Source organism: Chrysemys picta, chromosome 4 (genome assembly GCF_011386835.1).
Source record: "Chrysemys picta bellii isolate R12L10 chromosome 4, ASM1138683v2, whole genome shotgun sequence".
Classification (NCBI taxonomy): Eukaryota; Metazoa; Chordata; order Testudines; family Emydidae; genus Chrysemys; species Chrysemys picta.
The window spans coordinates 118,209,864-118,221,099 of NC_088794.1; the positions used below are offsets into that span (position 1 = coordinate 118,209,864).

Here is an 11,236-nt window from a genome sequence, read left to right on the forward strand (position 1 = left end):
AACATCCCCCTAAATAAACTAACAGAGACAAGCAACTGCTACTTTACAATCCCACAGCTCCAGCAATTGGGTTTAAGAGCAGCAGACAACTGCAGAGGGTATTCTAGCTAACAGCTAAGCAGAAAAAGCAGGGACTGAGTGACAAAGAGATCGTGTCTGTCTCTCTTTCAGTCTCTGCCTCTGGTGCATGCACCTCCCAGCAGCTCTCTCCCTATTTAAAGGCTGATGTGGTGTTTAAATGGAGAGGCGGTGACGTGGGGCTGGAAAGCACCTTCCCATCCTGGCAGAGTCTATATTAGAGAGCGGCAATGGCTCTATATAAACAGGGCAGCCACAGGGAGGAGGAACACAAGGAGCAGGGAGACAGAAAGGCAGGGGAAGCCATGATGGATCTCACAGAGACACAAACAAGGGGGCCAAGCCTGCACCGTAACCGCCCGGACTCGGGGTTTGTCGGCAGCTTTTTGGGGGTAGGCTTGTGGATGGTTTATTCTTGTCAGAGGGGAAGGGAAAGAAGTGATCGGTGGGGCTTGGTGGCTACACAGATTTATGTGACTGCTTATTGCACACCTATGTGAATACAAGTAAAACAAGCCACCTGAGAGTGCAGAAGGCACGGGGGGGGGGGGGGGGAGAAGGACGGGGTAAGTTTTTTTTTTTAATTACTTCTGCCTCTGGGCGAGGCTGGAGGGGGGTTTCTCCTCCGTCAGCTGAGTCTGCAGGGCTGGGACAAGTGCTTTTCAACCATCGCCTCCTTCTTATAAAGCTACATAAAATGGCTCCAGCAGTACCAGGCTGGGTTCCACACATGCCACCACCCGCCGCCTCGCCCCGCTCCCCGGCGCGGGAGGCAGCGCCTAGCTTCTACAGGAGCATCTCCCCTCGCATCCCCCGAGGAGCCTCTCGCCCCCTCCCCAGCCTGATGGCGGAGCTACCCGGCTCCCCCCGCCCCAGGCTCGGCCCGCCTCGGGGCTCCTCACTGGGAGAGACGCTGCCTGCCCGCCGATCGGCTCTACGCCGCCGCCTCCCCCAGCCCCCGTCCCACCTCGCCGGCTCTGGCGGGTCCCGGCGCCTCGGGGCTGCGCTCGCCTCCACGAGAGCCTCAGCAGAAGTTGGCTCCTGGCTAGGGGCGATGCCCCGCTGCCCCGGCCAGGCCGTTCCCGCGGCGGAGCCAGCCAGGGATGGCGGGGGGCTCTGAGCCCCGCCTGTGTCGCCGCCCAGGGCCCCCCTTTCCCCCCGGCCCGGTCCTTACCACGGGGTTTGTGTTAGCCGAGCTCGCCATGTCCCGAGCCCCCCGGGACACCCCCACCGCGGCGGAGTCGCCCCTAAAACAATAAACCTGCCCGGCGCGTCCCCCCCGAGCCCCGCGCGTCCCGCCCCGGCACACGGGGAGCCCCGCGGCCTCGCCCGGCCTCGTTCGCCGGCCCTCGGGCTGCAGCCGCCGCCACCAGCCGCCCGCTCTGCCCGCTTCGCCCCTTTATATAGCAAGAGCCGAGCAGCTGCGCGAGCGGCCAGGGCGAGAGGGGGACGCGGGCGGGGGGAAAGCGAGGCTGCGCGCGAGAGCGTGTGGGACAGAGCTCCGCCCGCCCGAGGTCACGTGTGAGGCTGGCTCCGCCGCCATGACATCTACTGAGGCGGAAGTGGCGGAGAGGTCACGTTACAGGCTCCCGCGCTCAGACCTACCGAGGCGGAAGAGAAGGTTCTTTTGCCTTCTTAGTGCCTCTGCCCAGCGCTGTAGCCTAGGGGCCACCACCACGACCTCCGGACACGCGCAGCGATTCGGCCTGCTATTGGCCGGGAGCTCCCTGACCGAGGTGTCAGAACTCGGGAGGTGTACATAGTCCAACACACTGGAGAATAGGGGCCGTGACTGTGACACTGAATATTGTTAGCATCCTCTCTCACATCACAGTATATATCATAATCTGCTAGCAGCTAGCAGGTAGCAGCTGATCTATGGATCTAGCCCTGCTTGTCTGAGACATCTGTCTCCATAGTGCATAGGAACAACATATGAGAACGAGTGGGGGTAAATTTAAAAAAAAAAAACTGGCAAGAGGAAATACGTTTTTACACAAGGCATAATTAACCCACAGAAGTAACTTCCGGAACATGTTATTGAAACTATGAGCAAAATAAGATTTTAAAATAGGTTAACAAGGCTATTCATTGTTACTTTATAGAGGATAACACTTAATAAAGGGATATATACTTATGTCTTGTCTCATGTTATATTTAGGTTGTAAGCTCCTTGGGCCAGAGACTATCTTTTTGCTCTTTGTTTGTACAGTGGGGTCGTGGGCCATGACTAGTTCTCTTCAGTGCTACAGTTATACACATAATAAAAAATATTATCCTGGAATGGGAATAATGATCATGTTTTGAAATGTTTGGAGCATGTAGTTGCTAACAGGAGTAGTGAAAGAAATCTTAGATGTGGTCTATACCCCAAGAACTTGACAGTTTTATTACATATTGATTACAGTAACTTTAAGCATGTGAGAGAAGACTGGTGTCTCTCTTCCCACCATCCACCGCCACATATAGCCCCTCTCTTCCTGCCACTATTTTAATCTCACCCTCCCCTTTCTGACCCATTAAAACTTTAGAAGCCAGGTATGCACAAATAATGTTGGTAGAACCTGTCACCATCTGACCATCTGTTTTTCTTTGAGGGGTGGGATAGGGACTATATCTCAGGCCTTGGCTACACTGGCGCTGTACAGCGCTGCAACTTGCTGCGCTCAGGGGTGTGAAAATGCCCCCCTCCCCCCCCCCCCCCCCGAGCACAGCGAGTACAGCACTGTAAAGCGCCAGTGTAATCAGAGCTCGCAGCGCTGCACGCTATTCCCCTCGGAGAGGTGGAGTATATACAGCGCTGCGAGACCTCTCTCGCAGCGCTGGCGGTGTGACTACACTCGCGCTTCACAGCGCTGCTGCGGCAGCACTGTGAAGTCCCGACTGTGGCCAAGGCCTCAGTAATCTCTTGCTCAAATGACCCCAAATGTAGACCACTAATCCTACTTTAGCCCCCCTCTGCCCCGAGTCACAGCACATTTCAAGACAATCCAAGCATGCATGCAGATTTTAGAGTATGTAGAAGAAACATAAAAAAAGTTTTCTCAATCTTAACTGTAGCGGAGCTGGTGCTCTGCTATAACTGTGTATGAAATTAATAATTCATTATCCACTGCTTTAATCAGATCCCCAGCACAGGATGATCCTGAAAACATAGGAAGCTCAGAGATGTGAAGTGACCCATTCATCTCACTATGATAGTCTCAGCTGAATCAGAACATTCCATGGAGATGAATACATCTTGAAACAATAGCTCTGAGATGTGTGAACTTCTGCCTTCATCTCAATGGATGTCCCATCCCCATTCCTGAAAGCTTGAGATCCTGGGACATACATCAAGCATGCCCATTCCCAACTCTTCATCCAGCAGTGTGTTCTTGACATGTGGCTCTCAGTATGCCTGTTCTGAGCTCCCCACCCAGGACAGAGCTTCCCCAGATCCCCACAGCCCCCCTCATTCTCCTCCAGTTCTGATCCAGCCCCCTTCAGGTCTCCCTTACCCACCTCCAGCCTCCTTAAGTCCAGTTGTCAACTCCCCCAGCCCCAATCCAGTCACTCCTCCTGTCCCCGCTTTCCCGATCCACCCCTTTAGCCCTGTTTTAGGCCCCCACAAGCCCTCCCCCAGACCTCCTCTCAGTTCCCTCCAGCTCTGCTCCAACTCGTTCCCACTCTCCCCATACTCCCATTTCTGATCTAAATCCCGCAAGAGTGCTCCAACCCATTTCTCCCACCCTCAGCAACTCTGATGCCGCCTCCCCCTCCCAGTTCTACCCACTTCTGCTCCATCCTCCCCACCCCAAACTCTCCCCCAATCCCTCCCAGTTCCCCCTGGTTTCCTCCACTCCATGCAAAGCAGCCAAAGCTTTTACCTTAAGCTCTGTCTCTAGGGGGACTGTGTCTCCTGTCTCTACCATGCTCCCAGGCATTCCTCAGCACTGTCATCTCCCCATGCTTTCTCCACACACCCTTGCTGGCTACTCACAACTGGGGCCCAGCATTGCCCCAGCTACAGGGGCCCCTCAGCCCAGCCCCCTCTGCCCTAGGGGGCCAGCAGACCCCATTCTCTCCTGGCCGCCCCTGTCTGCTGCAGTGCAACACAGCTCATCTTCTGCTGGACTGGCAGTGGCATGAAGGGGGATACGTGTGTGCAGCTAGATCCGAGAGTCCTCCATGGCTAGCAGCCCCTTGCAGCACCAGCACAAACAGCCCATCCCCTGTCCTGATTGCCAGACCCCTGGGTTCTATCTACTGGAAGGAGTTGGGTGCGGGAGGGGGCTCAAGGCTGGACAGGGAGTTGGAGTGTGGGAGGGGGTTCAGGGTGCAGGCTCCAGGGGGTGCTTACTTCAAGCGGATCCCGGAAGCGGTGGCATGTCCCTCTGGGTGTCTCCTAGGCGGAGGTGTGGCCAGGCAGCTCTGCGTGCTGCCCCCATCCATAGGCGTCACCTCCACAGCTTCCATTGGCCATAATTCCTGGCCAATGGGAGCTGCGGAGCCGGTGCTTGGGGTGGGGGCAGCGTGCAGAGCCCACTGGCTGCCCCTAAGCCTAGGAGCCGGACATGCTGCTGCTTCTGGGAGCTGTGCTGAGCCAGGGTAGGCAGGGAGCCTACCTTAGCCCTGCTGCGCCGCTGACCGGACTTTTAGCAGCCCGGTCAATGGTGCTGACCAGAGCCGCCAGGGTCCCTTTTTGACTGGGTGTTCCGGTCAAAAAATGGATGCCTGACAACCCTAGCACCGTGCTATATCAATTCCAAGGGGAAGTGAGAATGTAGTGCTTACAACTTTCTGGGATCAAGGGTAGTGAGTTCAGTTTCCTAAGTTTCAATTTTTGTCGTGAATACACTGACAATGGTACCTTTCTGTATTGTAGCTGCAGCTGCTGCCATTGTGGCCTTGAGGGTCACTCCCTCCACACCCATGGAACATCTGAGCCAGATAAGGAGGAGAAAGAAGAGGACTCGGGATGACACATTCCAGGAGATGCTGCCAGTGTTGCATCAGAGAACGACACCAGGGCCTGGAGGATGACCCTTGCAGACAGCATGCAGAAGGCAAGAGTGGTTAGAAAAAAGGCCCGGGAGTTCAAGCAGGAAAAGGAGAGGGAGATGCACCAGGACATAATGGGGCTTCTCAGGCAGCAAACAGAGATGTTGCGGACTCTGGTAGACCTACGCTCAAGAGTCTTGTGCTGACCGCCCTCTGCAGCCTATAGACAACTCAATGTCTGGACCTCCCTACACCTCCCCTCAACATTCCACATGGCATCAAGGGCTGCTGCATTACCCCTACCACTCCACCTGGGGAACATTAAAGACAATCACAACTGCACCTACGCTGACCTGTGAAAGACATGGTTGGTGTATGTGTACCTGAAATGGAAATGACTGTTTTTTCCCCTTCATAATTTCTGTTCCCTTAATTTATTATGGTTTATAAAGTGCTAAATGGGTGTTTTATTTTCCTGGCGCATGTTACAGAATACAATTCTATTTTTTGGAACATAATTCATCTTTATTAGTTCACAACATATGCTGACTGGTGCTGAGCAGGACTAGGGTTACCATATTTAAAAAATAAAAAAAGAGGACACTCCACGGGCCCTAGCCCCGCCCCTTCCCCCCCACCCCCGGCCCCGCCCCAACTCCACCCTTTCCCCCACCCCTTCCCCAAGTCCCCACCCTAACTCCCCCTCCTCCCTCCCAGCCACGCGAAAAAGGCTGCCCGAGCGCTACCGGCTTTACGGTTTGCTGGGCAGCCTCCAGACCCTGCGCCCCCGGCCGGCGCTTCCCCAGCACAGCTGGAGCCCGGGAGGGGAAGGGCCCAGCCAGGGGCGCAGGGTCTGAAGGCTGCCCGGCAAACCATGAAGCCGGTAGCACTCGGACTTCAGGCAGCCCCTATGCCTCCGGACCCTGCGCCCCCGGCCGGGCACTTCCCCTCCCCGGCTCCAGCTGCTCTGCTCCTCCCCGGACTCAGACTTCGGCTCTGTTTAAGAGCCAAGCTGCCCGAGCCAGCGCTACCGGCTTCGGGCAGCCCCCGTGCCTCCGGACCCCAGCTGCCGGCTGGGCACTTCTCCTCCCCGGCTCCAGCTGCTCTGCTCCGGCGGCACAGGGTCCAGAGGCACTGGGGCTGCCCGAAGCTGGTAGCGCTGGCTCGGGCAGCTTGGCTCTTAAACAGAGCCGAAGTCTGAGTCCCGGGAGGAGCAGAGCAGCCACGGGAGAGGAAGTGCCTGGCCGGTATTTTTCCCGGACATGTTCGGCTTTTTGACAATTCCCCCCGGACAGGGGTTTGATTGCCGAAAAGCCGGACATGTCCGGGAAAAACCGGATGTATGGTAACCCTAAGCAGGACTGACATCCACCAATTTCCTGTTAGTTTATTTTGTCACAGAACCCATAACATCAATTTCAGACAGTATTAACAGGTGCATTGTCAATGTTATCTTCCTACACGTAGCACTCATTGCAAGATTCATACTGGGCTGCAAAAGAGCAAGGCTTGGTAGAGCACACTACAACAACACACACTACTCTGGCTCACTATTAAAATGTTCTTTCAAAGCCTGAGCTGTATAGCTCCACATTGAGCTCTTCTAAGAAACCTCGTGTCTGGCTGTTGAAATTCAGCAGGCAGCCGCTCCACCTCCGCCCTCCATCCCAGCAAAACTTCCCCCCCTTTGCTTCACAGATATAATGCAGAACACAGCAGGCAGATATAACCATTGGGATATTTTTCTGACAAGTCAAATCTTGTGAGTAAACAATGCCAGAGACCTTTCAAATGACCAAAGGCACATTCAACTGTCATGCTGCACCTGCTGAGCTGGTAGTTGAATTGTTCCTTGGTGCTGTCGAGGTGGCCAGTGTACAGCTTCGGGAGCCAGGGGTATGCTGGGGGAAAAGAAAGTCCCTGCTTGCAGCTTTCTGAACAGTCCTGGGTTCTTAAAGATGTGCACATCATGCATCTCCCCTGACCAGCCCACATTGATGTCGGTAATGCATCCGTGGTGATCCACCAGCACTTGTATTATCATGGAAAAGTAGCCCGTTCTGTCGATGTATTCTGGCAAGGTGGTCTGGTGCTAAAATAGGGATATGTGTATCGTCTAGCACCCAACCTAGTTTGGGACCCCCAATTGCTGAAAAACCATCCACTATGCCCTGCACATTGCTCAGAGTCACAGTCCTACATAGCAGCAGTCAATTAATGGCGCTGCACACTTCCATGACAACCATCCTGCAGTGGATTTCCCGACTCCAAATTGGTTCTCGACTGACTGGTAACAATCTGGCATTGCAAGTTTCCACAGTGCAATCGCCACTTGCTTTTCAGCTGCCAGTGTGGCTCTCATTTTGGTGACCCTATGCTGGAGGGTTGAGGCGAATTTGGCATACAGTTCCAGGAATATGGCCTTGTGCATTCAAAAGTTCTGCAGCCACTGCTTGTCATCCCAAACCTGCATTACATTGTGATCCAACCAGTCAGTGCTTGTCTCTTGGGCCCAGAACTGGCACATCACTGTCTGCAGCTGCTCCGTGAATGCTGCCAACAACCTTGAATTGTTTCTTTCTATCGCCCACAGCAATCTAGCCTCCAAGAAATTGTCATGTCCCCCTTTTGCAGCTCTGCAATACTGCAGGATCAGACACCCTGTGCTTAAAATGCTCATGACAATAGTGCAGAGCTGTGCAGGCTCCATGCTTCTGTCAGAGAGGGTGGACAGCAAGGAAGGACATGCAGGTTTGCGGGGATTTTGAAAAGAGGCATCAAATATTATGGGATGGAGAACACTGCATTGTGAGAAGTGGAACCCCTTCTCCCAGTCACCCCTACATGACACATTTCAGCCCCAGAAGGCATTGTGTAAACTTCCCACAACACCCTGTGCTGGATGGTGGTGAGTTGCACAGTGGGATAGTTACCCATGGTGCACTGCATTCTGCATCGATACAAACGCTCCCGGTGATGATGCGCACCGGTGACATAAGGAGTGTACTGTGCACTTGCACAAGCAATACAATAACTATGGTGGCTGTATGTCGACGTTATTTAGGTCAACATAATTTTGTAGTGTAGACATTACATAAGTCAGAGTCTCCCTCTTAAATTATCTTCAACTTTCATTTCCCTTTTTTTAAAAAGCTTTATTTTCAGCTCTTTTACTCTCATTTGCCGTCCTGCAAAAGTGAAGGATTGACAATAAATCCAGAGGGTTTATATAAACTCAGAGAAACCAATACCAAACCACAGGATCAGATTACAATGTTTAAAGAGCATCATCTTTCCATCATATAGTGAAGTTACCCAATGAAGTTGTGTGATGTTTTGAGGAACATGATATATTCCCTTAACTCTGGAAACCACTGTTAGATACATTAAGAATAGCTAACATATTGATTGCTCATTTGGACAGCTGAATAAAGCAGCTGCTGGCTGAAACATCCTGTAGTAATCAGTGAAGGCCATTTATCAGCATGCTGTTCAACTCAAAATCCTTTCTCAGATCCACTGATGCAGGGTCTTGTGTGTGGTGAGAGTCTTAACTGCTTTTTAAATGCAGTTATTTTATTGCCTGGATTCCTTATTGCTGGGGTTCATGGATCACAGCCAATGAAGTTTTGTATGTTGCCAGAACCCCATCATCAGTTGAACAGTGATGATTCAGAACAGTTGGAGTCTGAGGGCATGGCTACACTTGCAGATGTAGAGTGCTGTGAGTTAAACCCGCCTTCGGAGAGCACAGTAAGGAAAGCGCTGCAGTCTGTCCACCCTGACAGCTGCAAGCGCACTGGCGTGGCCACATTTGCGGCACTTGCAGCGGCATTGGGAGCGGTGCATTATGGGCAGCTATCCCATGGAGCATCTCTTCCCATTCTGGCGCTGTGGCTTGTGGGAAGGGGGCGTGGAGTGCGGGGCATTCTGGGTCCTGTCCCAACGCCCCATAATGCATTGGTTCGAATCCCAGGATTCCCTTTGTTTCCATCCACATTTGGCGCCATCTTTTAACGTTTTTTGTACTGCACGCTCTGTCTTCCCTTTCAGTCTGCAGGAATGGAGCCCGAACTGCTGAGGACTATGCTGACGAGTCTCGCCAGCACATCACGTTTGGCAGTCGAGTTATTCCTTATGATCCAAAGTGACAGTGAGAGCTCCAACGACAATATTGACTCGAGTAATGCATATTACTCGAGTTTGCTTGTGGCATTCACGGACATGCTCACCACCGTGGAACGCCGCTTTTGGGCTCGGGAAACAAGCACTGAGTGGTGGGATCACATCGTCATGCAAGTCTGGGATGACGAGCAGTGGTTGCAGAACTTTCGGATGAGAAAAACCACTTTCATGGGACTGTGTGAGGATCTCGCCCTCACCCTGCGGCGCAAGGACACGTGATTGAGAGCTGCCCTGATTGTGGAGAAGCAATCTGGAAGCTGGCAACTCCAGACAGCTATCAATCGGTCACTAACCAGTTTGGAGTGGGAAAGTCGACCGTTGAAATTGTGTTGATGCAAGTTTGCAGGGCCATTAATCGCCTCCCGCTCAGAAGAACCGTGACTCTGTGTAACGCGCATGACATTGTGGCTGGCTTTGCACAAATGGGTTTCCCTAACTGCGGAGGGGCGATTGATGGCACACATATTCCAATTCTGACACCAGCCCACCTAGCCTCCGAGTACGTTAATCGGAAGGGGTATTTCTCGATGGTTCTCTAGGCACTTGTGGATCAGTGGGTGTTTCATTGACATTAATGCAGGCTGGCCCGAAAAGGTGCATGACACATGCATCTTTCAGAACACTGGCCAGTTCAGGAAGCTGCAAGCCGGGATTTTTTTCCCAGACCAGAAGATCACCATAGGGGAAGTCGAAATGCCCATTGTGATCCTTGGAGACTCCGCTTACCCTTTAATGCCTTGGCTCATGAAACCCTACACAGGGAGCCTTGACAGCAGCAAGGAGCAGTTCAACAACACGCTGAGCCAGTGCAGAATGACTGTGGAGTGTGCTTTTGGCTGTTGGTGCTCTCTGTATGGGAGGCTGTACCTGGTCGATGACAGCATCCCTGCAGTTATATCCGTGTGCTGTACCCTCCATAACATTTGTGAAGGGAAGGGTGAAAGATTCACTCAGGCATGGAACTCGGAGGTTCAACACCTGGAGGCTGAATTTGAACAGCCAGAGAGTAGGGCTATTAGAGGGGCCCAGCGTGGGGCTGCAAGGATTAGGGATGCCTTGAGGGAACAATTTGAGGCTGAAAGCCACCAGTAATGTCTGGTGCTCTGCACGGGAGTGAAGTGCAGTGGTTCCAAAGTTAATAGGAATCTGTGTTTGCTACACTGACTTGCAGTGCCTGTTTCTTTCCTGGGCTAAGGTATCTTTTACTTTATGCAATAATAAATAATGTTTTCAAAGCTAAAAAATCCATTTATTGAAAAGAAAATCCAATTATTGAAAAGAGACAACTGCTTGGGAAACAGAAAGGGCAAAGGGGTGGGGAACGGTACAATCACAGATTTGTGTATGTCCTGTTCGGAGTGCTGTGCAATGAGTGCTGCACTTCAGGATGGTTATACTGCATGGTGATAAGGGTTGAGTGCAGTGGGTAAGGGTCGTAGTTTTCAGGGCTGGGTAGTGAAGCTACGGGTGTTGGAGGCAGCTGGTGGGGAAAGTGGGTTGGAGGTGATATAGGGGCACAAGGGAGAGAGTTTTGGGACAAGGGCTGTGGGGGGGGGGCGGTAATGCTCCGCCTCCATTGCTACGAGTGCCTGTATCGAGTCTGCTTGGCGCTCCATGATGCTTAGCAGCCGCTCCGTGCTTTGGTGCCAGTGATCCACATTCTGCTGGCAGACCCTCCTTTCACTCTCCTGCCACTCCTGCACTTTTTGATTTTCATTACTTGAATGCTGCAGTATTTCATGCAACATAAGTTCCTTGCTTCTACGTGGCCTCTTTCTGATTCTTTGGAGTCTTTCAGCTGATGATAACACGGACGGCTGAGATCTCAAGGTTGCATCTGTAAAGGCAAAATGCAACACTTAACAGAGGCAGCATTGTTCACACCAGACAGAGCAATGATTCCCCTGTACTTAAGGGCAAGCACAGTCTACACAATAGCATAATTTTCCCGTCCCAAAGCGAGCGCACATAACCCACGGGAGCCCCAAAA

The 11,236-nt window shown here is 52.6% G+C and overlaps 1 protein-coding gene and 1 long non-coding RNA gene across 5 annotated transcripts in view; one reads left to right on the forward strand and one right to left on the reverse strand.

Moving 5' to 3' along the window:
* Positions 1-1,412, reverse strand: part of GTF2A1 (general transcription factor IIA subunit 1) — a 45,198-nt gene extending 43,786 nt beyond the window's left edge. Inside the window, exon 1 of one of the 4 annotated variants that reach the window (XM_065593468.1) lies at positions 1,253-1,412. In XM_065593468.1, coding sequence (XP_065449540.1) covers positions 1,253-1,282 — 30 coding nt within the window. In that variant the 5' untranslated portion in view covers positions 1,283-1,412. The other 3 variants (XM_065593470.1, XM_065593469.1, XM_065593471.1) reach the window with 3 other exon arrangements.
* LOC122174517 (uncharacterized) lies at positions 267-5,536 on the forward strand. Its single transcript, XR_006176478.2, has 2 exons — positions 267-470; positions 4,946-5,536. It is a non-coding gene; the product is annotated as an uncharacterized LOC122174517 (long non-coding RNA).
* Positions 5,537-11,236: the final 5,700 nt, after the last annotated feature.